Genomic DNA, 27,861 nt, shown 5'->3' on the forward strand with positions numbered 1-27,861 from the left:
ACTATGATATATTGATATAGATAGAAATGCCGATAAAACAACAAAAAAACTCACTCTTCAAACATGCTAAGATCTGACGAGGCCAATGAACCGGGCGCTGGTGGTGCGGGGAAAAGACGATCGTGTGCCAGTCCACTCAAAACCGCACACAATAAGTCCCCTATATACTTTCCACCGATGTACTTTTCGAAACTGCAGTACGAAGAATAAGTGACAAAATTATAAAAGCGAAGGTCTTTAGACCAACAAATGTATATAGACCAAATTGCTATCCTCAAAGAACGTGCTCTAATATTAAAAAATAATAAAAAAAAACATGTTATAAAAGATTAATAAAATCATTGTATTTAAAGAAACGTGCAGATAAAGTCATTTAACCAGAGGCTTTCAATAGATTTATTGCCAACCAGAGCAAAAAAATCACTTAAATTAACTATATAACCTACGTGAAAGATGTAGCGAGCAAAGAATTGTCGTCCACCACTTTGTCGAAATCTGTCCTCAGGAAGGACAGGCACCCGTTATCTCCGAAGGCTCCCCACTCGATGTCAACACACACATCCTGCACGCGGTCGTGTTTCGCCTCCCAGTGTTGCACTCTCTTCGCTTGTTCCATATAACAACCGTTTGAACCAGTGCCCATTATAACACCGATCTATAACGTTTCACACAAAGTTATTATTTTTTTGGTCAATAAACTTTGTATTGAATTTTTAACAGACTTAGACTAACTAAACTAAACTTGGACTAACTTCAATTAACAGAAATGTTAGCGTGAGTAGATTATCAAGCAATACAATTTATAGAGAATACAATAGTAGAAATGAATCTTTCTCTACATTCATGCATCAGGTTGAACAAATTCACAGACGACTCTAATATAAAAAATAATAATCAGACAATAGTTCTTACGGCAACATCCGGATCCATGTGAGCACCAGCGACAAGTGTACCCGTGGTATCATTGAGCAGCACTTGAACCGTCACTCTCAGTCCGCGGTCTCGCAGACAGCGCTGCAACAGGGCAGCGACGTCCACGCCCTGCATCCCCCCGCAGTTGAAGCTCTTGGTCCATGTTATCAACTCACCAGATGAAATCGAGTGCTGTTTCATCGGAAACGAAAACGTGAAACCTGATGGAAAGATATTTTTTTATTAGAATACTAGGTGCCAGTCTCGGCTTCACACGGGCTCTTTACAAATATATATTAAATAGCCTATTTAAATTTGAGAATTATTAAACTTATATTATGATAACTTTGAAATGGTACGCCCGAATTAAATGATTTAAAAAGTAATATACAGATACTGATGTTGACTTGCAAACGAAGTATTTTATTTTGATACGACTTAATACCGTATTTATGGAAATAGCTTTCCAATAAACGCTTTAGGAATGCCATGTTTTTAAAAGTTTTAAAATGGATATAGTATGTTATCCTTAAGGTATAGACGTATGCTACCGCGGACTTTTCTGTAGACCTATATAAGATAACTATTGCACCATATATTATTTTGTTATATCTCAAAGACTTTAGGCAGCGTTTTCGTTAAAAGCTCTCAGACGGCTCATATTTTCCCGACATTTTCAACAAACATCGATACATTATCTTTATTTGTACACACAAGTAAATACAAAAACTTAACAAATTATATACTAAAACCTTCCCCGAGATTCACAGTTCACAGACGCCGCGAGGGACTTTGTTTTATAATATGTATAATATAGTAATAATACTGATATTGATTAATTTTATGACCGTCAATTAAAGTTATGTGTCAAATATAGATATAAATTAACATGAGAATAAGATTTAAAAATAATGTATAATAATTATTATTATTAATTAGCAGAAAATAATTAAGTAAAAGGCTAAAGAGCAAAATGTGTGTTGTGTAATTGCAGACAGTCTCACCAAGCGAAAGCACGTCGTTTTCCATGTTCTCCGACGTCAAAAAGTCCAGTACACTGTCCGCAAGGAAATTAAAGAGATCCTCACCAGGTCCGAGTCGCAAGACGTCACTAGAACGAGAATAATATATTTGAAACATTTAGACACATGCACTCATACTTTTATGATAGATTATAAATTTCATTAACCAGCTCTCTCATATCCAGAGGAAAAACCAGTTACGTTGTCTAGTGGTTATTTTCATTTCGTGAAAGCAGTTAGTCAAGTTTCTTGTATTAATAATCTTACACTAGTCTCTACCGCTGAGGTAGATTTATGGATAATAATTGTTTATTGATAATTATTAAAAAATGACGAAGTTTAAAAAAAAATTCAACGAGACAAATGGACTCGAAATACTAATTTGGTTCTGGAAAATATATATAATATATACCAAATATGTCTACCTGATATGATAATGCTTAACGTCCTCTCTCACAAGTTTACCAGCACGAAGTTCTAGCAGCAGAACTCTAAAATTAGTACCTCCGAGATCTAAAGCCAAGAAAACCCCTTCCTCTGCAATTAAACAAATTTCTATTTAAGAGACGAAACCTCTCAGCATTCCATGGATTCACCGTGCGGGTGCCGGGTCCATCTTTGCAAGGAGAGGAGCTTCAACAGTGCCTGGGACTGGCGACCCAGGTGCATGTTTAAGGGGGCCCTATCTAACACGCCTTAAACGCTCACCTCCACTGTCCAAACTCCTCTCTCTACTTAACCTATTTCAAACTTCAATAAACGAATTAAATATACATATTAAGAATTCCCTTAAATCTAATTCACTGTCGATATAGTCAGTAGTGGAATATATTAAAATTAAGGACCAAATGTGAACAATGTTTGCAATTTATATTCAATAGCGTTAGATATAAGAAAGGACTCCAACAAATATTCCCATGACAGTGTTTTAACACCATAACATAACCGTTTATCCATTGTATCTTAACCCTGATCAAAGGCCACTATACATATATTTTTAAGTAGTCTAAATACAGTAATAAATATTTTTAGATAGCAATCTACTAACCAGTTCCATCGGGTAGTTCTGGAACATACGTGTTCTCCATCTGCAGACTGGATGGACGTTCCTTTAATCCGTTCTCTATTTCTCTGGCAAACACTTCGCCAACTCGCCTCAGCGTGTTACCACACAGAATCATTTTGGACAAACGATTATCAATCTGCAATGTTAAAATCTTTCTCATTCTAAACCAATAACAAAGAGCTGAACTTGTAGTTATTGCATCTGAAATCTTAATCTCAGTCTCAGACCTCAAGCCCTAAACTCTTAGTCGCCTGTGAAATTTGGTTCCTTACATGTTTTGCACTTCTTCCTACAATAAGATAGCGTTTTAGGAAAAGTGGCCTTCGTCCTACTAATATTATAAATAATAATGTTTGTGAGGACATGTATATTTCTGTTGTCCTTTCTCGCAAATCTTTAAAAATGTAACTTGGACATCATGAAATAATAGACATGGACTTTGAATTATACCAGGCTTCATACTGATCATGTCATAAAGTCACCTTTTTAAAACGTCACGTGATACAAAATTTACACGTTGCGTCGTATTGTCTGCAATATCTTTCCTAAAAACTGTACATAGGGACGTGGTAGTGAATTATATTATCTAAATCTGCTCTATAATTACGCTTTAAAACTATCCCCTTTCTAATATTAAAAACATCTTTATATAAACTAAATTATATAAAAGATCGTCCAAAATAATAATTAGTATATATGATCTATAATTTAATTACAAACGAAACAAAAGAGTATTAAAATATTAAATATTCTGAATATAATAGTCAAACATTAACCGAAAAAACATTATAAATTTTTATCCTATCGCCTAATTTACATATAAATTACTTGAAAGAAAGCCAACAATTACCAATACATATATTATCAAGTCGTTTTATTTATGCATTTCATTATCGACTTTCATAGAGTAATTGGTAAGCGTAATTAATAGGAAATAGGTTATCATAAGGTGAAGGTGGCTTAGCGTGTTTAGATATGAGGCAGATAAAACGTATAAATCCTGCCTTTTATAGTCCAATTTCTTTCATATAGGTCACCCAGTTGATGCAGACGATTTTAAATTGCTCAGACTTTGAACCCTTATTGGTCTTTTTGATCGTCAAAATGAAGTTTCTGTATTCAAGAATGGATTACAAATGTATTTTTTTGTTTTTTTTTAGGCACGCTTTTAAAAAATGTATGCATATCTAAACAAACTCTTCGATGGACTTCAACGTATATTTAATTAGAGTAATACAACAGGCAGTTATATTTTAATAAAAAAAAAAAAAAAAAAATTAATAGAAAAGAGTTTTTAATATAAATTTATAACATCATGTATACAAAAAAAAAACTCATAACAACTAGAAAATATAAATATATAATAAAAAATTATACAGTAGTAGGTATTACGTTATTTGTATTATAATAAAGCATTTGATTTATCTTTATGGGGTCTTAATTTCTATCCGTACAACGCCATTTGTATATATCATACAATTAAATTATTCCTTATCATATTATCAACAAATATGATTTTATTGACGCACATAAATTTACAATATGAAGTCATTATAAATAACTTTGAGTAAACATTGTTTTTAGCTTGAGTAAGGCAACACTATAGCTTAATGTGAAAACGTCCTTATAATTTTTCTTTTTAATTTTTTTTTTAATATAAATCTAGTACTTCTTAGGGATGCTTTAAAATAATTCTCAACTTATCACAATAAGGCAGATGGTACAAGTGGCTGTCAATCACATCTGGGATGATAAAATCTCACACAGATTGTTCTCATACTTACTTTTATTGATATTGATAGTAAATAGTTCAATAAGATAGACCTTCCTGTCGCTGTACTAACCAGCTTCAAATAGGTTATTATTTATTATATACTGATTGTATATATTTCTAAGGAATTTTATAAATTACATGCTGAGTATTCTTCGTATTTCGTTTACTAAGGCTGTCTAAATAATTCCCACACATATAAAAAACTACATCAAATACACAAACTTCGCTCTTATACTTTTTTCCACGTTTCATTTGATACATAATAAGTAATTTATTTCTGAAAACTGACATCACTATTCACATCACTATTCATTTATAATGTTCATATTTTCGTCAACCCTAATATAGTTATAGATCTATATATATAGAAACTTTTTAATGTACGTACTATTTGCTAAGCACATTTTGTGATAATTGTTTGACAGTTGCCTGTCAGCTGTTCAGACTTCAATATCATTATGAAAAGGACTTTATCATAGGAATCCATGGTGGCTTTAAAAGAAGAATGCAATTGTGACTTCAGTCGAGACTCTTAAATTTTATTTCATTCAAAAGTCAGTCCCGGATCGCGTCTCCTCCATTCAACACGACACTGGCAGAATATACTGTGCACGTCTTTGCACGGATGAAGGTTTTAATAAAAAAAAAAATGTAACATTAAAATCCAAGCCTTTGTATTATATCATGACAGAACAATATTTTACGGGTTTGCCTGTTAAATATAAAATGTAAAGACCATTCTAGGCTTATTATTGCTCGATATTTATATCAATCTAAACGCAATACATCAATTGAGCGTGTCAAAGTTATAACACGTGCAGTCATTTGAGTGCCAGTAATAAGCTGTGAGAGATTTCTAGTAAAATCTTTTTATAATTGCAGATTTCATTATTAATTCTATTTTTAACATTTAGTATGAGTTTCATAGTACATATGGTGAATATTTAAAAAATATTCTCTTTGATAATTTCAAAAAAAATATTTTACATTTTACTATTATTAATCAAATTGGATATGATAATTTTGTGACTTCAAGTACTAAACTGCAAAAAGGACTTCTATCGTGTTGTAGTATAATAATATGAGTATTTTTTTTAGTACGCATAAATTAAAAGCAATGAATCATCTAAATGTTTCCAAAGTGTTATGTAGACCGACATTTCTCCGATAAAATATCGAATATTAGAGGCCCGAATAGTATCAGCTATTTTATCAATATTCAGCTCAAGATAACAAAAAAAAACTTCGATAACTCTCATACAGAGTAATTAACGATAGATCATTTGCTATAACTAAAAATATTGTTAACATAATGTGAAGAATTAATAGGAATAGAATGTAACGATTCCTGTATTTAAATGTGGGTTATATCTTATATGTATGTTATAATCACAGAATAGGAATAAATTTATGCTTTACTTATAGTAATTTTGATTCCACATTGATAATGTTTTACAGATATATACTATAGATAACCTTTAGTAGCTAACTATTGTCTCTCAGATCGTATCTCTAACTGTTAAAACGATTTGCAATAAATGAATTACGATATAATAAGATTCAAATGTAACTAAGTTTTTTTGGGTACTGCGCGTTTTTTATTATTTTATAACTACATCATCCCGAAGTTTCGGTTCCTTTGCAGCAACCGTGATCAAGAGCAGACGAGATGAAAGTGTCTTGTTAAGATTGAGACTTTACCTAAACTAACATTTTACATAAACTTACCTTGGTAGCTCTGACTCTGTCGTCCAAAATCAGTTGTGGTGGTAGGAATTGCTGAGCCCAGGTTCCATTAGTGCCGTTTGTGATAACTGTGGTGCCATTTGTACCATTTGTGCCATTCAAATGTGGGCCATTGTGACCGTTCACCAGCGGCTCCATGTTAAGATTCTCAACAGCCGTTGACATTGTGATGTATATCTGGAAGTAACATTAATAATATAATAAAATAATAACAACAAATTATGTCTCCATTAATTCAGCTCAGATTAGAAATTTTCCAAAGTTATTAAATCAAAGTTCTAAATATAATGACAGTCAAAATAATATCACAAACTTATGAAATATTTAATTCCTGCTATTTCGTGTATATCCAAAACTTTATAAAAAAAAAATCTGATATTAAACAAATTCTTGACAATTATATAAATTAATTCCAATCACGACTAAGGAGCATGATTTTCATATGACATAGACAAGTCTATGTAAATAATCTATTAAATTTAAATTCAGCGAGTATTTATCAATTGATACGGTCTTAATATTTAATTTTTTTTTTTTTGAACGAAGCGTCTATTCTAAATTCAAAATATTATAAATCCAGAATCTTGTATACTACGCGGTTTTAATTATTTCATATCTTTTTTATCTACATACATGATCCCGACGTTTCGGTTCCTTTACAGCAACCTTGATAACGGGCAGCCGAGATTAAAGACAAAACATTATTATCATGACATTGTATTCCAATAAAATTATAATATATATATAACAAGACAATACCCGATATATTTAGTATTTGTAACAGAAAAATCATCTCAATCTTAAAATGAAACAATTGAGAAATCAACAAAATCGGTCAAGTTATGACTGATAAAGGTCTCCCAAATATAATGATAAAAATGATATATGTCTCTGTATCATTTTATTATATGATAAGCACTAATCGTTCCTATTATATGATACTAAATATGTCTAAATTTTAGAAATGCGGTTTACAAGATAAAGTCAAATACAGCTGAAACAGATAAACATATTTGTTCGTTGCCTAAGCTTACTACATTTACTCGTCAAGCGCAAACGCTATGCAATGAAATATTGTCTACAAGCGAATAAAAATAAATGTATAGGAAGTCAGTATTTTTATGGCATTGTTAAAATAATTACGCTCGCCTCGAGTTATAACGACATAAAAAATTATTCTATTCATAGTCCATTGCATTTATATTTACTCACTCGAATTTTAAAAGAGCTTTTTTAAATTTACTCCTGTATTTATAAAGGCCTACTTCGAATTATGCTTTTTGTTTATAATTATATTTATAAAAAATACCCCTATATGCGCTGATTAAGTATTGTATTTTAACAAGACTGTGATATTTTTCGATAATAAAAATGAATATAATAAATTGAATTTGACCAAAGTACGGCGTTAATTACTCAGGTCAACTTTTGATCCCGTGTTGCGGATTGAGCTGACCTTTCCAATTTTAAGGTTATCACCAGAGTTCATTTTATAAACATTTATTGATACAATTGGTAAAGTTAGTGGCAATGACATTTTTGATTTAATTTAATCGCCAGAAGTATTTTATCAATATCGTAACATAACCCAGTAGGTTTAGGTATACCCAACAGTTAAAATATCTGAACGTATGGTTAATTTTACTAAAGTGATGTTGTTCTTAACTTTTCTTATATTTAAGATTAAATTAAAGATATATTTCGATTATTCCTTATTATATTATTAAAACTGTTTTTCCTTAAATTGCACTATTTGATTATAGGCCACAGCTGTATTTGTATCTCATTTTGGTCTCGATTATATTACTATTTATATCCGTGGCTTTATTTTCTACAATGTATGAATAAGTCCTAACTATTTAAAATAAATTGCAAAAGCTCAGTGGACCTACTAGCTCAAGTAATTTATAAAAGAATTAATTTGTAAACGTAATCTATAAATAATTAAGAGATAAAATATAAATTCCGTGACCAAAAACGTGTACACAAATTCCTCGATATCATTATAATAAATGTTAATGCAATTATAATAATTTACGTTAGGCATAATCATTAGTATGCGTCTGCGCAACGTGGCTGTGACGTCACGACGCGCCCACCGCCCTTGCCAACTTACGCCAATGTCTGCTCCAATGTCCAACATTGGCCATCTTCATACTGTTGTACAGAATACATGACTACTTAGTTGTTATTCTGTTACACCTCTACTGTCATTTAATAACAATTCTAACCACGATGTCTATATAAATATAACAAATAAAGTAATTATAAAGCAAGACTTGAGTAAATATGCAAATATTTATTGCTGAGACGTAAATACTTTATATGAGTTATAACGCGTTTGTGTGAGAAAAATATAACGATAGTATTAATGGAGATGAATTAAATTCTACAATTTCGATTGATATAAATGAGAGTGAGGACATATGTACGTATGTGTGTTACTCTTTGACACAAAAACTACTGGACAGGTTTTGATGAAACTTCACAATTACATAGCAGAATGACACAATTTATTCTGGATTTCAGTGCAGTTCCAACGAGATCAAGTCATAATACATAGTTGTATTGTGTGAGATGTCACGTGACACAATATAGTTGCCGCTGAAAGCGGTTTACCATTTCTTTTTCTTTGACACACTTTTTTACGTATGCTCTGAGCGCCATCAATGTTCTCGCGGACGAAAACGCGGATAAAACTAGTCGGTAATATTTAAATGAAACTAGTATTTTTCGGATAAACTACATCCCGTCTGCCCGTGATCACGGTTGCTGAAAAGTAACCGAAACGTCGGGAGTATGTAGTTTTTTACAAAAATAAGTCACGTCTAGTTTATCCGAAAAATACTAGTTTCATTTAAATGAATAAAACTCGCGAAAATCTTAGATCTCATTAGTCGGTAATACTCTACGATTCATAAGCGAAGCTGTCAAAAATTATAAGACGAGTGTCTTCAATTATATCTTGATATCAAAACAAGTGCACGAGTCAAGACATAGATCAAGTGATAAGATTGAAACATTGGCTAACGACAAAAAACGGTTATTCTAAAAAAAATATAACTTGATTTTTTCGCTCGTTTTGTCCATAATTAATAACTGGCTGGTGGAAAGGAGTGGTAACTTTTTGCGTGGAATAAAATTTACGAACAAAATAAATGTCAATGGAGACATTAAATTTAAACAAGTTTTTTATGAATATTCATATAAATTAAACCTTGCGATAGCATTTGAACTCTGAACTGTTAAATAATATAAATATTTCCACTCTTTTATCGTATAAAAAAAAATATTAACTAAGTAGGTATGTATGTTTGTGTGAACAGGATCAAATTACAAAAGTATAACCATCAACCTTGATAGGAGACAAATAGTTTTTATACTAAAATATACTACACTAATACATTTGCTGACTTTACTCGAAAGGAATTTATCGACGATTTAGATTAAGCGTGAATTTTTTTTTATTTTTTGATTTTATTTTTTTAAAAACAACATAATCCCTACGTTTCGGTTACTTTTCAGCTGCCGTGATCACACACAGACGACGTGTAAATGAAGTTTGAGGATTTTAGTCCCAAATTTTGCGAGCTTAGACACGAAATACAGTAGTTAAAATATTCTTGTATACTTTTAATTTATTATAAACAACTCTTAAAAAGTAAGTCTGTTTTATATCTTAACAACGATAACAAAACATTTTTGACATGATCTAAGCGGGATTCTTATCAGCTGAACGTGGGGAGATAAAATTTAGTAGTTTTTCTATCAATAGTCTAGTTTCGAATTAAAAAAAAATAGTTTTTGAATGTAGTTACAAAAAACGTCTGTACAGATACGATAAAGGCATACATTGCAAGTTGATTTATAGCCAATCTCGAATCCTGTGAGTGCACTGCTTCCTCTGACGGACCCCTCGGGACGACAAAACATTTAATGTCCAAGAGGAAGAACCAATGACGATAGTGGACTAAAAATATGCCTTTTAAATTGAAATAGTCCACAAGATTATTATTACATTTTTTTTTTATAAACTTCTAAGTCTTTTATGAAATTAATAAAAAAAAAAAATTACACATAAATTGTGTTCCAAATATCAAGTAAGTTAAACAAATTAATTCAATTGATATAAAAGGAGAATAATTACTGCAACACTTATTGAATGTATTAAATTTTAATTATTTAATATAATTTATTTTATGTATATATATTAATTGTAATAAAAAATGACTAGTGCTGGGTCATAAGTTGAGCGTAAGGAGATTTGCATCTTGTCACCATCAGGTCAGACCTCTGATAGCGTATCAGCAACCTCAGATAACATATGTCGCAAACTTGACAAGTGCGCCGTATTAAATAAATTAATAACAAGTAAATTATGTTAACACGTCTGAGCGGAGTAAATATTTTAACTATGAAAATAAAATAAAATAAAAATATTCGTATATATTTATTTATTTATTTTACTTCTGGAAATAGTTCTATAGAGGTGGGTTACACCTGTGCATAGAGACCAGAAAATAATATAATATTTTTTTCTATTCCATCAACTATCCGTCTGTAAAAGTCCATTCAAAATCAGTGCATTCTCCGAACAGACACACAGACAAAAATTAAATATACTTATATTGGTATATGTTACGTAAATTGTATTGATTATATAGAAATAAGAAAATGTTAAAAAATATTCGAGGGCTATTTTTAAAGAGAAATGTTATAAATAGTTATTAATTGAATTATTATATAATTGAAGCTTGATAATTCAATTGAAATATCATCTATGTAAGACTGACGAGGTTCTCTTAACTTAATACTTATCAGTTTAAGTGTAAGTATATTGATCTGTGAACCAATTAAGATATATCAGCCCAAACTTAAAATATAAAGATAATTCAAATACATTTTCATAGTACGAATTCGAGGTGAAAAAGTCTTATTTATGTGAAGAAAGATTAGTTCAAACATTAAAGTCCCACAATGATAGTTATATATTTCTTCGTAACGTATGTCTATTCTAAAATAATAAAAATATCCATTTTATTTAACAGTAAATATAATCATGTAACAAAATCCCATCGCCGCATCTATTAATAGTAGAAACGGTTTGTATATTTTTGTCATGAGATCACATTCGAAAAATGTATAACAATCCCCACATAGAGAAGCGGTCGGAAAATTATAAATTTAAATGTAGTAAAAGTAATAATAATAATACGACCACATATATGATAATATTAAAATTAACGGCTAACAGAAGTAAATAAAACTACCATTGAAAGTGTTTATTAAAATGTATAATTAGAAACATTTTTTGAATCGGAGAAGCTTTATAAATAATACTAATATTTTCGGATTAATACCAGTTTTTTACTATTTACTTTGCAGCAATCATAATCACGCTTGCTGCAACGTAACCGTACCGTCGGGGAGAGTAATTTTAAATAATAAAAAAAACGCGAAGTAATCCGAAAATATTAGCTTCATTTAAATTAATACTCGCGAAAGTCTTAGATCTCATTATTATAAAATATTCACTACAAAGTATAAGTAGATATTTCTTTGTAGCCGAAGAACTATTTCAGAGAATGAGGTCGCTATGTCGAGGATTGTCTTAGAATTTTTTACTTGTCAGTATATATAAAATGTCTATGTATTATCTTTACTAATATATTATAATTTTAAAAGTATGTGTAATTATACTAATTAAGTAAAACTATGATTTTCTTCTGCAATTTATTTAATTTATATAATAGATCAATCAATATAATGACATCTGACACTTTCGCGAGTATTATTCATTTAAATGAAACTAATATAATTTTTCGGATATTTTTTCGAATCCGCGTAGTATATCCGAAAAAATATATTAGTTTAATTTAAATCAATCAATATGTTTTATCATCGTTTCATTTTATGTAATGAGTAAAAAATTAACGGGACGTTTTTTCTTTAAGAAACTATCGATTTGGTAATCGATTGAAGAAATTTCATATAAAAAAAATAATCAGAAATTATTAAAAGACATACAACGCCATCTGTTGTTAATACGCGGAAGCTGTTATAAGCATGTACCAACCAATTTCAACGTTTACTCACTATTGAGCGACAGCAAAGTGTAAACAACTCATCCACATTACACAAATCACGAAATTAATATTCCTATACGCCAAATAAGTCTCAAGTCCGATGACCTCTAGACCCAGCACCCGCACGGCGAATCCATGGAATGCTGATAAGTTTCGTCTCTCGTCTCATTAATGTTATATTTTATAAAATCGTTATTTAATAAATATGTTTTTGTTCAACTTTATCTTAATTCATAGACTTCTTTTCTCTAGTTTTATCTGCAAAATTTTTATGATATGGCGATTACAGATTATGAAAAAAATCTTTCGTTTTCGTCACTGTACCTATTAAAATTTCATTAAAATAAAATCCGCTGTATAATATATATGAATTTAAAGATTTTTGATTTGCAAATTTAAATAAACGACGCATACGCATTTTACTAAATATAGAAAAAATCAACAAGTGTTTTTGTTATAAAATATTGTACATGCGTAATTATAGTGCTTAAAATAGTTAAACTCGTATAAAAAACTATCAATGAGGAACTTCAAATATCGAAAAAAATTAAAACGTATAATCTATACTGCAAAAACAGATAATAATTAAATAAACGCCTTCATTCCATTCGACAAACTCTTTCGCCTTTCTTCCACACAGTACCCAATATAATTCGTCCGACAACTAAAAACGTTGACATTGACGAAATATTCCACTATTCCAGTGCGAATGAAGCCATAGTACAACAATAAAAATATATATATTCTAATTGTTTTTAAGATAATCATCTAACATGGAAGCACATTTTCTCCACAGAGTATATAAGTTTTTGTTTATCTGTAAGTAATTGATACACAAATTCTTTACCTTGTCTTACCTAATAAAGAAATTACACGCAATATATTGAAGGTTTCTATTGACACTGTATTTATATGTGAAAAAAATTTTATACACACACAACCAAAACATAAACGCTTGACTTTATGTCGTAGATATATCAAATAACGATTCAAAACAATGACAACTAGAGAAGAAAACATCACTAGTTGTACATTTATAATTAATACATATAATGGTCAATTAATTAAATTAACATCAGGACGTATTTAATAAATAAATTCAAATCTTTCAGTTGTTTTGAATGATCGTATTCGGTATACGAGTAGTTTAATAAAAAATGTGATACTGAAACCTGTATTATTCGTAACTTTGGCCTTGTTTGTATGTTTTTCGTTCACTCCAAAAGTTAATTTAATTTATATTCAAATTATATATTACGATATATCTATATGTGTAAAGGGATATGAAAATTCAAGACCAAAAATGATATATATATGTACATATATCCTTAATAGGCGGGGTTCTTTAAAGGCTACGTCAATCGTCACGTACGATGCACAGCGGTCAAATTCATTAAGAAACAACATAGACAGGGTCGACAGATTGGTTGTTATATTTAGCTAAATATTCCGTACACTTAATACTTGTTCACGTCGTCACACTTAACCTACAGTTTGAAAGTTTTTATAATAAAACAATTGTATCTATATAGATTTTTAATGGAAGAAAATTATTAATCTTTAGCCTTTACTTTGGGAATATTAAATGTGCTAAGGATAGACACAAAGAAATTTTTTATAGACAAAACTAAAGTAATTTTAACAGACTTTCAATGATTACAACTAGCGTATTATTAATTAAGGATTTTAATGTCTAAAAATCATTTCAGAAAAATAACATTCCGTGTTTATCAAAACACACTTGAATATACTGAAATCGAATAATAGATCTCTCTAATGTAATAGATCTGTGTCGCAAATACGCAATTATTATATCTGAAGACAAAGTGCTTGATCAATGATCGTACATTCCAACTGATATCGACATTTTAGAGTCATTTTTGTTTATTATAGTCATTGTTAACAACTCAAAATTTTAAATAAAAACAACGTGTCCACAATAAGTAGATAAAACTTTTAAAATATGAATAATAATTCTTCTAAGCTCAGTATTTAGTTCACTCATTCGTTACTTCGTTCATTCAATGGACAGAAAAGGATTTTGCGTCCTTTCAAGTAACTCACAGAAGCCAAATAAAACTTTAATTATACAAAAAAGCAATACTAAAGATAATAATAACGAAATTGTAATAAATTTTTATTATACCAAATTAATTTTTATATGGAAAGTAATAAAAAAAAATGTCATCATATCAAAATAACGCGTCGTAAATCTTTGGCTTAACCGAATCCCCCAATGTCTTTATAACTATGATAACAGTATAGTAGTTAAGTCGTGGTTTTAATTTATATTTATATATTTTATATAACATAAAGAAAGTCTATGGAAATTTTACGTCATTTTGACATGAATATTATGTCAAAGTGATCTAACCGGATTTTCATTGCTTTTTTAAATTATTAACTGTGATATTCGGATGAATAAAATCAGTCGTAACGTGTTTTAGCTTCAGATATAATAATAAAAAATATATATTATCGATAAAATATAAACTGTTGTCATTTAGTTGGATCAATTAGACCATGGTAAAGGTATCGCCGCAAACAACCAAACATTTGATATTAAACAAACGTCATCTAGCTGTCATTGAAAAAAAATCTGTCACGATGTCATTTATGGAACATAAAAATTATAATATGTAAAAATGTTTATTATAACTAATAAAACTATTGCAAAACACGATTAATATATTTACATGTATTTATACGATTTATTTCTATGTTTATACGGATCTGTTTTAAGGTGATATCAATTAATAAAACCAGTTTTGGTGGTTTTATTAAAAAATAATATTTTTTATGGAATATTTGATCATATATGAAAATAATAATGCATGAAAATGGGTTCGTGCATGCATATTAGAGTTATTGTACATTATGTACGTCGTTTAAGCAACAAGTTTACAACGAGTCTCCGGACGCGCCTCTCAAGTAAATATCTTTTGTTGTAAACAACTGTCACTTTGACTTCACATATGTATTTTTACATGGACACTGATGTTTTCATATAACATAAATTCATATTTAATTTCACGTATCTATAACGAGTCATATAGAAAAATATATATTTTTTTTAAATTTATTTAATTATAAGTAATACCTTTTTTATAATCTTTTTTGAGATTTGAATCTTAATTTTGTAAGATGAATAAAACAGTACTGAAACAATTTCATCGAAATATTTAAAATTATTAATTACAGATTTTTAGACTATGTTTTAAGTCAACTTAGCTTTACGTTTGATATACGAGCTAACGAATGAGCGAAGGTGAATATCAATTAGATTAAATTCTTCTTTGAATAATAATAAAAAAAAAGATATGTAGATAATTAATTCACATTAATATGCTTAATGAAACGGCGTCCTAAAAATACATTAAACGTAACAAATTAACAACGTTTTGACGTACTTTTATATCACTTATTCGTCTCGATTCATTAATTATCTCCAATTTATGTGGCTTGTTGTTCAAATCATCGTATTGTGAGGAAGTCTTGTTATTGGCCAATTCATAGTATTTCTATAAATTCTTTAATAGCTTATCAACTCTGCATACGCAGTCTAAATGTCTCAAAGTAACTATAAAATGTCATAAATTATGATTTATTATTTTTAAATTTTTAATTATTTTGTATAAATTATTAAAAAAAATGTTGAACTGAAAAATATAGGTTTTGTTAATTACTTTTACGTGTAGATGTCGGCTGGTTTATGTGTATGAGGGAAAAAACTAGGTTTAGATCTTAAACATTTATCAGTCATTCAAAAAAAAAAAGAGATATATTAATTTCGTATAAAGTTATAGAAGCTTTAACGACCAACGCTTTACGATGAATTTTCTTACACATACGAAATCTTTTTAAATAGAGCAAAAGATGTTGACGAAGTCACGGGCATAAGCTAGTTGCAATTTAATATTACGTTACTTTCAAATTAATTTTAATCTCCGATTAATGTTATTGTATTTGTAAATATATATTAAAGTAAAATAAAAATAATATCAATACACATTACAGATAAACCTCGATAAATTACATTAAAAATATTTTGACTGGAACGTCTACATTGAGACGACGAACGCTAAAAAATATTTCTCTACCAAATCAATTATCACCCCAATTACAATAAGCGATTGCGCCATACGAAGTGCAAATAAAAATTACCTCGTTATAAAAAGCAAATATTCGCTTACTATTATTATTTTTCTGTAATACTCACGTGGACACGAAGTAACTATGAACACAAAAGCCAAGGTCGTTGTAATATTTAATTTGAACGCGTCCGTTTCTGTCGACGGCCGTGTTAGGACTGAAAAAAATATTGCAACTTGCACCAACTACGTCCACGCGCTGTTTAATACCGAACTACGTTGAGATAGCCTCTGACATCAAATATGGCTACCATTAATATATAACTTATTTTAATTGTATACAAAAAAATCTCATAACTTTTATATTTTTCAAAAACCGACTCAAAATATATGAAGATCTTTAGATGAGCTCAGTATAGACAATCGCGTTAATGTCCAACGTCGCAACATATGTCCAACATGGGCCATCGTTTGGCCATATGTGTGTATTTGATAAGAATTATATATTTATACAGTCGGAGGCCCGTCGCCACACCCGCCTCGTACTTGTTTGAGTGGGCTACACACAAAATAAATAGTACGTTATTGAAACTCATTATAAAGCTGCTTCAATACAAAGTCAATAGAATTATGTTTGGCAATTTTTAATCACGTCACGCCGAAACTCGATGGTAAGGTAAATGTAATATGGTAAATAATAAATATATATATATATATAATTAGATTATCTTTTAGCTTTTAGATTAACTATAGAGTGTTTTGAGCAAATCTAGAACTAAATATATGAATTTGTAATTGAATTATTCAATGTTACAATGCCGGCAAAAGTGTTTAGTTTTGAGATTTAAGTCCGACTACATTTAACTAAAACTCCTTTTTAAAATCATTCGAAGATCCGTTACTTTCAAATATTGCGTTTTGTAATTGCATTGTGCAAAAACTATACATATCAAATTATGTATAACCTAGATGTTCAATAAATTTAAATATACACATACATACATACATATATATATGCATATACATTTATTTGTTTATAACATATTTAGCAATACTATCGATATATATTGAAATGCGATTCAAGTTAGTTTCACTTAAATAAAACACAATAATAATTTACTTACGAAATAATTAAACGCTTTTTTGTAAACGGATTGTATCAATTAAATTACATATTAAATATAAATCAAAACGGCAAGTAAATTATATAATCATTAAATAAGCAGACATTTTATTACTTAATTAAATTTTTTGTATTATTTGACTAACAATCCACATATTCACTGTTACTAGAAATTCCTAGCATGGGGCATTTTTTAAATCTATATATAGAAGTATATTTAAAAGGGTCATATAGTAAAGCATACTTCTTTTTTTTGCTCGTGGATGACAACTGCTACTGAAATCTGATTTCGACATAGGCTATTTTAGTAACAGTATTACTATCTAATTAATTATATCACGATCCCGTCATTAAACATCGTCCGCCATGTTTTTTTAATGCCATACATAATTTTTGTTTGGGTTACTTTAATTAATGTCTCAAGGATCATTTACTTAGGGATTTTCTAAAGATCAAAAATATAAATATTATATGCATGCATGTATGAAATATCCTTGTTATAATTTAGTCACATATATTATTTACAATTAAAAATAAAATGTATTTTTTTACATATTTATTAATGAAGTACGTTGGACTAGACGATTCTCGTAGGATATCATGCGCTGTGATTAGTAATTCAGTTGAAATAGCCGAACGTAGTATTTATGTGTGATATTTGATTTCAATGAAAAGTCCTATTACTGTCAACTTTTAAATAAAAAAAAAATCAATTTCAATAACCTTCTAATTTGTATTTCACGTAAGGACAAAGTTTAGAAAATGTGTAAGGATACAAATACAGAATAATAGATATATATAGTTGTGTCTCAATTGATACATTCCATTCAATTTTATTCTTATCTGTAGTTTATTGATATGTTTTATTAGGTATGTATACTTATCCTTAAAAGTGTAAGCAATTGTTGCCATGTGATAACCACCGTAAGAATAAGAAACGCCCACAAAATATATTGATATAGTGTATAACCTTCATAATTTACAAAAAATAAGAAAGTGTAAATTTTTTTATTCAAAGTAGTCTTTAATAGAAAATCGTCGGCTTATACTGTACTGTACAAGTAAAGGTTATTTCCCTTAACGTGGAAAGTACTTATTTAACTTCAATTTTAATACAACCCATTTATTTAATAGAATGAATTATGACCTCGGTTTTAATTTAAGATGCTTTAGGGTCCAAAAAATATCTGTCAGATCGCTCTGGAAAATCACCAACCTTTGACAGATGCACTTTGACATAGATAAAGCTTCGTATGTCTTTTCAATAAACATGCATAAATGCGTATTATGATTGTCACCAATTTTTAAATAAATAATAAATATTGTTTTTCTTGTGAAGGTTCAATAAAACTCAGTTATTTTATTAAGTTTATTATCAATTACGTAACACTTAAAAATTCTGACATCTGTCAAATTCGTTTAATTTTGATGTTTTGGTACACTGCAGTTGTACGAAGTTTGTTTGGCAATAGGCGTATAAAATGTAAGTAAACAAGAATATTTTATGATATACCAGAATTTATTATACAATAAGTTTGTTATGAAAAACTGTTGTGTATAGAGCATTACAGGATGTCGAAAATACCGAATACTGTGTACCGTGTACGAGATTTCATCAAATTGAACAATGTAATTATCAAGTGTAGATCTAAACGAATAAGATAATTTTCAATAAAAAACGACGTAACTGACTGTATCTAAGTTAAAGACGTAACTCGTTATTCATAAACTGTGCACTTTATTTTATTATCGTAAACTATAAAATTACTCACTCCAAACTCTTTATTTCTCACGAATCTAAGAGAAATATTCACATGACTTACAATCTAAAATCTACATCACAAATATAGAGACAGAAATCTTATCACAATTCGAGGCACTTTATGTTAACATACATATTGTTAACTTAAAATAAATATCACTGTAGAAAACTAATGTGACGATTAAAATTTTATCCCATGGTATATAACCTGGGGTAGAAGTATTGTATGTAAGATTTGTAACCGGCTTCAATATATATATATATATGTGTGTGTGTGTGTGATAAGGATGCATTGGACATTTAAATTTAATGTCATATATGTATACACTCGTACATTATAAAAAAAAGATGGCGTTATATTTATTATGTTTGAAAAAATATGTATTTTTTATCGAACTATTGTCCACTGATGTTTTCTTGCAGATACAAAAGCTATGTTACATTCGTAACACCTCAAAGTAGTGCTAATGTATGAGCTCTCCTACGTTATGTGAGTAATAAGAAAAATGTAAGTAAATAGATCACATAGTATATATCCAAACAGCAGATTCATTTAAATGAGTACATGTGAAAATATAATGAAATTAAAATCTTTCTTTATCTATCCCTTTCTTTCACAAGGGAAGAGTTGAGATGTAAATATTTAATACACCACTTTTTCTACGCTGCTAATTAATTATTATGTCAATGTTTTTGTCAAAATTTCGTTTGTGAAGAAAAAATTGTAGATAATTTTTTTTACGTGTAATGATATCGTCGGATTTATCACAGGATGTAACATCGTGTGCTTTGATAACAAACTCGCGTGAACATTTAAATGATCTACTAACCTTTTATAACATTGTTACAATGAGTTTAATTGTTGAATCTGCACTTCTGATATTCACATAACACAGCGAATAGACGACTGAACCAATTTGTATGTGTATACATATATAGAGACGTACAAACTTAATTTCTTGAGTATTTTTTTCGATTGTCTATAATCTAGTTGCAGAATAAAATAAATAAAATGAAATTTTATAACAATCGTTCGATAACAAACTGTGCTGGAACACAAGTAACTCAGGATTCCCGATATAATTATACAATGCTTATGATAGTTAACACAAACACAATACTATCTTTCTTTGAAGTCGGTTCAATTTAATTTAACTAACTTATATTAAAGAGGTAATAAAAATAGGAATTAAAAACAGACTCCCCGGGGTGAAGCGACGGATGTGTCATCGGTGGTTTTAAAGTTATTATGGGAATTGAAGAATGTATTGTCGCATGATTCTGTAACTTAGTTTTCAGGACGCCACAGATTCTCAATTTGCTATCGCGAATTCAACCTGGAATATAATAAGATTATATTAGTACTATATACTTTTTAAAGATATTTCCTTATTTAATTTAATAAAATATAATTCCATGTTAAAAATGAATTTGAAGTATTTCTAAGTACATTTTATATTACAAATTATGAAACATATATTAGAAAAAAAAATTGTTTTTATTCGTATATACATAGTTTATTTCATTAGTGAAGATATACTTAAATGTGTCTTTAATTAAATTTAAGTAATAAAAAAATATCACTTGGAATTTATGAGACATATATATATATTACACAAGGCACCCAGACAAAGTTTATATAGAGAAGGAAACAAAGACATTATTTTTTAAACTGTGTTTTGAGGTCGAATAAAGGTGAAAAATTATTAAGTATATGGAACATTAAAATGTCTATGAAAATTAAGAACCAAATGTATTTTAGAAAAAAAACGTATATATTTATATGTGTGTGTGTGTGTGTGTGTGTTTGAAAGGAACCGAATAGGTATATGTTTATAAATACTACAACACACTTTATATATATTTAATTCATATAAATATATGAATTAAAAATGTGACTAAATCAGTTTAGTAGATTTCGTATTATCAAGTAACAAACACACATCCAACGATTCTGAACTTTGTTTTATATAACATCACATGAATTTTAAGTACGTCTGTCACTCCTGTATCTGGATTTATGCTTTGTATTTGAATATTTAATAGTATCTATGTCACATAATAAAAAAAAAATGTATGAAATATTACCATAATTTTTAATATGTTTTATTAAAATTCACTTTTAATTATATTTAAATAATATATACACTAAATTATACGTTACATGAAACCACGATAATCACATGCGAAAATTTATTAATGAAAAACGCGTTACGCTTCGTATTTAGTATGCTCATGCACTTGTGGTAGAGGTACAGATATTAACATATACACATTTCTGCCCGTGATCACGCTTGCTTCAAAGTAACCGAAACGTCGGGAGTATGTAGTTTTTAAAATAATAAAATACGCGTAGTAGTCAGAAAAATATTAGTTTCGTTTAAATGAATATTCGCTAGTCTTAGATAATATAATTACTTTTGTTGCGATCTAGCCTGCGTTGTGTCTACGCAAGTGCTCTTCAGGTGCATCGACAGAAGACCCTTAGCCACAAAGCCCCGACCGCACAAGCCGCAAGTGTACGGACGAGCGCCGCTGTGGTATCTGAAACATTCATTATATCATACAAAAATATCATTAATAAGTAAACTAATATATATATGAAAATGTGTTTTAGAATAATGATAATGAATAATAAAAAAATTAAAATCGTTTTTTAAAACGTCCCGTTTGTCGGGAGCCTTAGCTGTAAACATAGGAACATATATATATATATATATGTATATTTGTAAATACATGACTAGTATATGAATATTTTACATGTGTATGTCTGTCTGTTACCTCTCATGTATAACTAGCGTCGACCTCTGGGAGAATGCCTTCCCACAGTGCGGGCACACGTGTGGCTTCTCACCCGAATGCACTCGCTCGTGTAATGTCAAATTACACTTCTTCACGAAGCCCTTACCGCAGACCCTGGAAGAAATGTACATGTTATTACTAATAATCATTTTTGATTCAGTATTCTCATACCAACTAGCGCCATCTGGGTATCAGTGGTGAGTGTTAGTTGATGGTATTTAGTCTTTTATTAAAGAGTTAGGTAAAGAGGAGCTTGGACGGTGGAGGTGAGCGTTTAACGCGTGGATAGGGCCCCTTAAACCTACACCTGGGTCGCAAGTCCCAGGCACTGTTGAAGCTTATATGCTATTGAATCATTTATTTCTCGGGATATCCGTATAAAATTACTTTTACGTGTTATTAAAATCAGTTAAGTAGTTCAATCAAAAGTAGCAAACATACATACAAACATCTATCTGGACTGCAAAGTCTTTAATATATCCTGTATGATTAATAATTATGTTTAATTACTTTGACTTTAAGGTACAAAATAATGTCAGATACTTAATTTAAAGTTGTATGAGAAATATTTGAGATTATTTTCTTTGTACAAAAATGACATCATTGTCTGTAGCGAATATTTTTACTAGGGACTACAAACTAGATAATCATATTTCTACTAAAGATAACTTCAGAATACAAAAATTTTATCAAAATCGGCATATAACATCATCAGATTATTTTCTTTAAAGAAATTGAACTCTTAATGGACCGTCCTAAAAACATCCTCTACATATGTACATATAACAAAAACGTTAGACTCACTTGCATACATTAGGCTTGTAGCCGGTGTGAATCCGTATATGGAACTTGAGATGCTCCCTCGATGTTAGAGCTTTGCCGCATACATTGCAAAGGAAATTCCTTTCACCGGAATGTGCTCTGAGGTGTCTCCTAAGTGAGTTGCAGTGAGCGAAGCCCCGGGCGCAGACCCCACAGCGGAGTCTCGCAGCCCGGTTTAGGGCTTCTGGATGGGCTCTGGTCCGATGGGCCAACAGACAACGGAGGTATGGAAAGCCTTCAGGACAGACGTCGCAGACGAAACGCTTGTCCGGTAGGACTCCGCCCCCCGGGGCTAATGACTTATCCTCAATATCCGCCTGATGAGTGAGCCCTGAAAGCGATAAATTGTAGTATTAAAAAAATTAATATCTCACTAATATTAAAAATGCTACAGTTTGTGAGGATGTTTGGTACTTTTTTCAAATAGCAACTATTGATTGTGATGAAACTTTCTTGTTACATAGATTGAATGTCAGAAAAATATATTGGCTATAATTTATTCAACAATTCCTTGCAGTTAAATAAGGAATATCCATGATATTTGTGTTTTGTATGAAGTCCCGTAACACTGACAACAGATGGCGCTGCTGGTTGCCATTATATATTTTATTCATGTATACTATTAATTTCTCTCTTAAGACTTAACCCAATACTGAAGTCTACGTCGACGGAGACACCCTTGTTAATCTATAAATTTTCTTTCATAACTAAACAAATTAAACCAAAGAATAATTTAAAAATGATGATCATCATCATCATCATCATCATCCGCCTATCGGAGCCCACTGCTGAGCAAAGGCCTCTTCTCACACTGAGAAGGTTAGAGCATTAATCACCACGCTTGCTCAAGACGATTTGGCGATTTCAATCTTATAATTTGCAATTATTAGACCAGGTTTCCTTACGATGTCTTCCTTCACCGTCCGTCACTGGTGTGTAAATACCTTTAGAAAGTACTATGTACTTTGACTCGGAAAAGATCCCTTTGGTAGGTTTCGAACCCGATCCCCCACGTATGGGAGGGGGGGGGGGCCTTTGACCTCCACATTTTTGTATAAAAAGTAAATAAAAATGCAAAGAAATCTGACCGGCCCTTTAGGAGGAAATCACTGACAAACATACACACGTGAAGAATGATCATATAGAATCATATTATTTACCTTCAGATTTATATCCGACTACTGAAACCAGTCATGACTTCTAGCTGAGACCCTTACATTTAATTTTTTTTTTTCATACATACATAGAAATCTCAGTATTTACACAATTGTGATATACAAATGAAAAAACGTAGTCTAACTTCTATGATATGTCCGTTTTCCTGATATCATAGTAATTTCATACATACAAAAACTTACCATGTTTGAATATAAGGTGGTGGTCCCTGAAGGTTCTGGCACAGAGCACACATCTGTAAGGCCTCGTGTCTCGGGCATAATGACGCTTCCAGTGCTCCGACCACTCAGCCAGACCCCCCGACACAACCTGGAACGCAACACACAGACATACATACATATGCATACATCCTTACTTTCAATTCTTTATTATGTAAACAAAACTTACAATTGATTGTATATACAAATAATTAAATATAAAATTGTCACTTATATGGTTTAAATAGATTTTTTTGTAAATGTTTTTACCGCTCTGGATACGAGTCCTTTTGAAAAAGGTTCAAATTGAAAATATATTATGTTGCCATTGAATTAAATATGATATTGTCATATGTAAAATACTATGCTCTTGTACTATTTATTTGTGTACAATGTGTATTTATTATTATTCAATTTTATACACGTGTGTGTAAATATAACCAGCATAAGTTTTTAATATTTTTTTATAAGGTGATATTATTAAATTTATTAGTATTAATGTAGTCTTAGATTGTATGACTAAAAATATAAATGACAATCACCTCCATCATTAATATTTTGGGGTATATGTAAATTTTACTGACCTTTTGACAGCGCAGACAGCGCTGCACGTCGCCTTGCGGAGGCGGTGGCGCGGTCTGCGGGGCCGCTGCTGAATCACCATGATTTCTGAAACATTTTGAAAGAAATTTGTTATCTGGCCCATACCACTACAATAATATTGCACAATTAGATCACTGTACAATATAATTAGCAGTGTAGGGATAATATTGAAAAATTGCGTAATGATTGAACAAAAGTTTGAGAGATCTTAAATTTTATTGCGCCATATGTATTTTTTGTACTGTGTAGGCGCTACCCTACACTGTAGGGTTAGTGTTCCTCAATATTTTTTCATTTCAATGTTTTGAGCGGTGATCAGTTCAGTCACGTGAATGCTTTGTCTATCTTATTGCTAAATATTACTGAACATTTGGATTCAAAGAGGGTGTTCAATATTATTGCACAATAAAAATATTGTGCAAAGTTATTGTAAATGTATGGGCAACCTTAGAATATATTAATAGTTATATAGAGACAACTTTAAAGTCACAAATTTCTTGATAATAAAGATTATTGTGCAATTATAATTTTTAATTTGTTTCTCTACACTTAATCTAAGTTCGTATCTCACACTACATACGGAGTGTTAACAATAAATCATTCAGAAAGGGAAAATGTTTTGTGTGTAGTGTAAAAATACAAATTTGAACTATGCATACTTAACATGCACATATATACATATATATATGTATATATGTGCATGTTAAGTATGCATAGTCCAAATTATATATATATATATGTATTCATTTTATTACCAGATTAGTCAAGACATATAATTTAATCTAGTTATATAATCTGTATTATCTTGAAAAGTTTTGTACATAGCTCCAAGTTAAACATTGTATGAAACAAAATGTTAATTTCCTTGATAACATTATGACAGAAAATAGTATATTTTTTTTTCGTAAATATGAGCTTGGACCAAAAATATAGATATATGTGATATAAGGAGGTTTGTATCCGAAAGGTACTGAATTAAGTTAGTATTATGTTATAAAAATAACATAGATTACATACTTATAATGTTGCAACATTTCCGTCTTGTTGGCGCACTTTTCGAAACACATGCAGCATGTGTAATCGGATGCTTCTTGTTTAACTAAATCCACTTCCTCCTTAACAACACCCAAATCTAAGCCGTTATCGAACCCATCATCCGGCCAGTCCTGTCTTTCCTTTCTTTTCCTGTTCCTTTTATTATCTTTCTTTTCATTGACATTGCTGTTGACTTTTCTGGGCTTTTTCTTCTTCTTGATTTCTATTAGCAATTCATCCTCGCTGGCATCGGATGCAACATTATTCAAATCCTCATCACAGCTTTCCTCCTTCACAATCAATGGTGTTTCTGACCTAGGTTCAGTTTTCACTTGGAAAGTATCATTGAAATTTGTCTGTGTCGACCGCTCACAGATAGCTAGCCTTGACGGTGAGTGTATGTTTTCTTTTATACTGAAATCAACTGTGTTGTCATCGAGTATGGTTTGTCGAAGCAGACCTCTTAACCTGGAAATTTGAAATAATCATATGAAAATTATTTATAAAGTATCAGATATTAATAATATTAATTTATGTTTCATTGTGTATATTTATGTATTATTATCTGAATACTTAAAATGTTTGTTTTATGTTAATAATAAAAGATTAAGGTGAAGTTACGCCATTTTATTGAACTTAAACATTTAAATTGTGTATAGAATGTTTTATAACGAAAAATTATATAATACTATTGCATAGAATTCCACTACCATATAATATTAAAACTATAACTAAATTCATAATTATATTTTATTAGTACATTTAAAATAAAGTCTTCATACATTGAATAAACAGTATAATTAATCATAGAGCAAATTATAACTAAATGTACTTGAAATAGTGATTGGGTTACCCCTAACTCAATTAATAAATAACTATAAAAACTTACCTGTTTTGAACTTCTATAGTTTCGTTGCAAAATTGATAAAAGTCATTCACTTTACAACTGCATTTGTCACAAATCTTTTGCGGAAGCCGGTCGTTTTTGAAAACCTGTCGTAAACACAAATGTTATAATCAAATAACAAAAATTTTATAATGTTTATGAAAATATCTGCTCACCTTTATTGGCAAATATAATGACATCTTCAAATACAAAGCATTTCCTTCATCAAAAATATAATTATTGACGAATTTCGCAGAACAGCATAAGCGACAAACATTGTCCATTTTTTTTCAATAGTACAAAGTCAACATCTAAATACATTCCTTAATGTTTATCCCCTATGCGAAGTGGGTATAAACTATACACTGACAGCTTTTTTTGCCTGTGTTCAGCCATTTGTCAGTATTGACCTTAAACTTAAAGTGTTGCCAGCTAGCTGGTAAAGTCAGTGTGCATTTTGCAAGACCCAAAATTTATAAATCTATATCAATTATATATGTATGCACAAGGATTTCAGCAGACAAGAGGGTGGGAGTAGAGGGCAGGCGCGACAGGGGCCTGCGCCAAACTTTTGATTAATGAACGCAACGTTTGTAAAGTTAACTTGCTCTAGTTAAATTGCAAATATGCAAAACATTGTAAACTTGACTTTTGTGTTCCGTTTTTAGATCATTTTTATTTATATATTCTCAGAATCATACTTAGATCAAATTTATGCTTCATGATAACGTTTAGTGACTTTTTATTGTATAGTTATC

General features: G+C 30.1%; 2 protein-coding genes and 1 long non-coding RNA gene across 3 annotated transcripts in view; 1 reads left to right on the plus strand and 2 right to left on the minus strand.

Moving 5' to 3' along the window:
• Positions 1 to 16,977, minus strand: part of LOC116775917 (hexokinase-2-like) — a 19,187-nt gene extending 2,210 nt beyond the window's left edge. Inside the window, exons 1-8 of the mRNA XM_032668967.2 lie at positions 16,826 to 16,977; positions 6,503 to 6,697; positions 2,983 to 3,136; positions 2,360 to 2,471; positions 1,917 to 2,023; positions 913 to 1,133; positions 447 to 655; positions 55 to 192 (exon numbers count right to left, since the gene is read on the minus strand). Coding sequence (XP_032524858.2) covers positions 55 to 192; positions 447 to 655; positions 913 to 1,133; positions 1,917 to 2,023; positions 2,360 to 2,471; positions 2,983 to 3,136; positions 6,503 to 6,685 — 1,124 coding nt within the window. The 5' untranslated portion in view covers positions 6,686 to 6,697; positions 16,826 to 16,977. The remainder of the gene's footprint in view (positions 1 to 54; positions 193 to 446; positions 656 to 912; positions 1,134 to 1,916; positions 2,024 to 2,359; positions 2,472 to 2,982; positions 3,137 to 6,502; positions 6,698 to 16,825) is intronic.
• Positions 16,978 to 17,104: 127 nt separating this feature from the next.
• LOC116775923 (uncharacterized) lies at positions 17,105 to 25,709 on the plus strand. The gene is made up of 3 exons (XR_009753099.1): positions 17,105 to 17,368; positions 22,017 to 22,122; positions 24,581 to 25,709. It is a non-coding gene; the product is annotated as an uncharacterized LOC116775923 (long non-coding RNA).
• LOC116775921 (zinc finger protein 37-like) lies at positions 19,176 to 27,490 on the minus strand. The gene is made up of 9 exons (XM_032668974.2): positions 27,280 to 27,490; positions 27,107 to 27,210; positions 26,200 to 26,685; positions 25,164 to 25,248; positions 24,565 to 24,691; positions 23,189 to 23,537; positions 22,364 to 22,498; positions 22,001 to 22,126; positions 19,176 to 20,919 (listed from the first exon to the last, which is right to left on the minus strand). The coding sequence occupies exons 1-9, from the start codon at positions 27,385 to 27,387 to the stop codon at positions 20,904 to 20,906; spliced, it is 1,536 nt and encodes a 511-aa protein (XP_032524865.2). The 5' UTR covers positions 27,388 to 27,490; the 3' UTR covers positions 19,176 to 20,903.
• Positions 27,491 to 27,861: the final 371 nt, after the last annotated feature.

This window comes from Danaus plexippus, chromosome 24 (genome assembly GCF_018135715.1).
Source record: "Danaus plexippus chromosome 24, MEX_DaPlex, whole genome shotgun sequence".
Lineage (NCBI taxonomy): Eukaryota > Metazoa > Arthropoda > Insecta > Lepidoptera > Nymphalidae > Danaus > Danaus plexippus.

Excerpts from the sequence above, each read along its gene's own strand:
- LOC116775921 (XM_032668974.2), bottom strand. The coding sequence starts at position 27,387 with ATGGACAATGTTTGTCGCTTATGCTGTTCTGCGAAATTCGTCAATAAT. Across the intron at positions 27,211-27,279 it reads CATTATATTTGCCAATAAAG|GTTTTCAAAAACGACCGGCT; the intron begins GTGAGCAGATAT and ends TGTTTACGACAG. Across the intron at positions 23,538-24,564 it reads CCACCTTATATTCAAACATG|GGCTCACTCATCAGGCGGAT; the intron begins GTAAGTTTTTGT and ends TATCGCTTTCAG.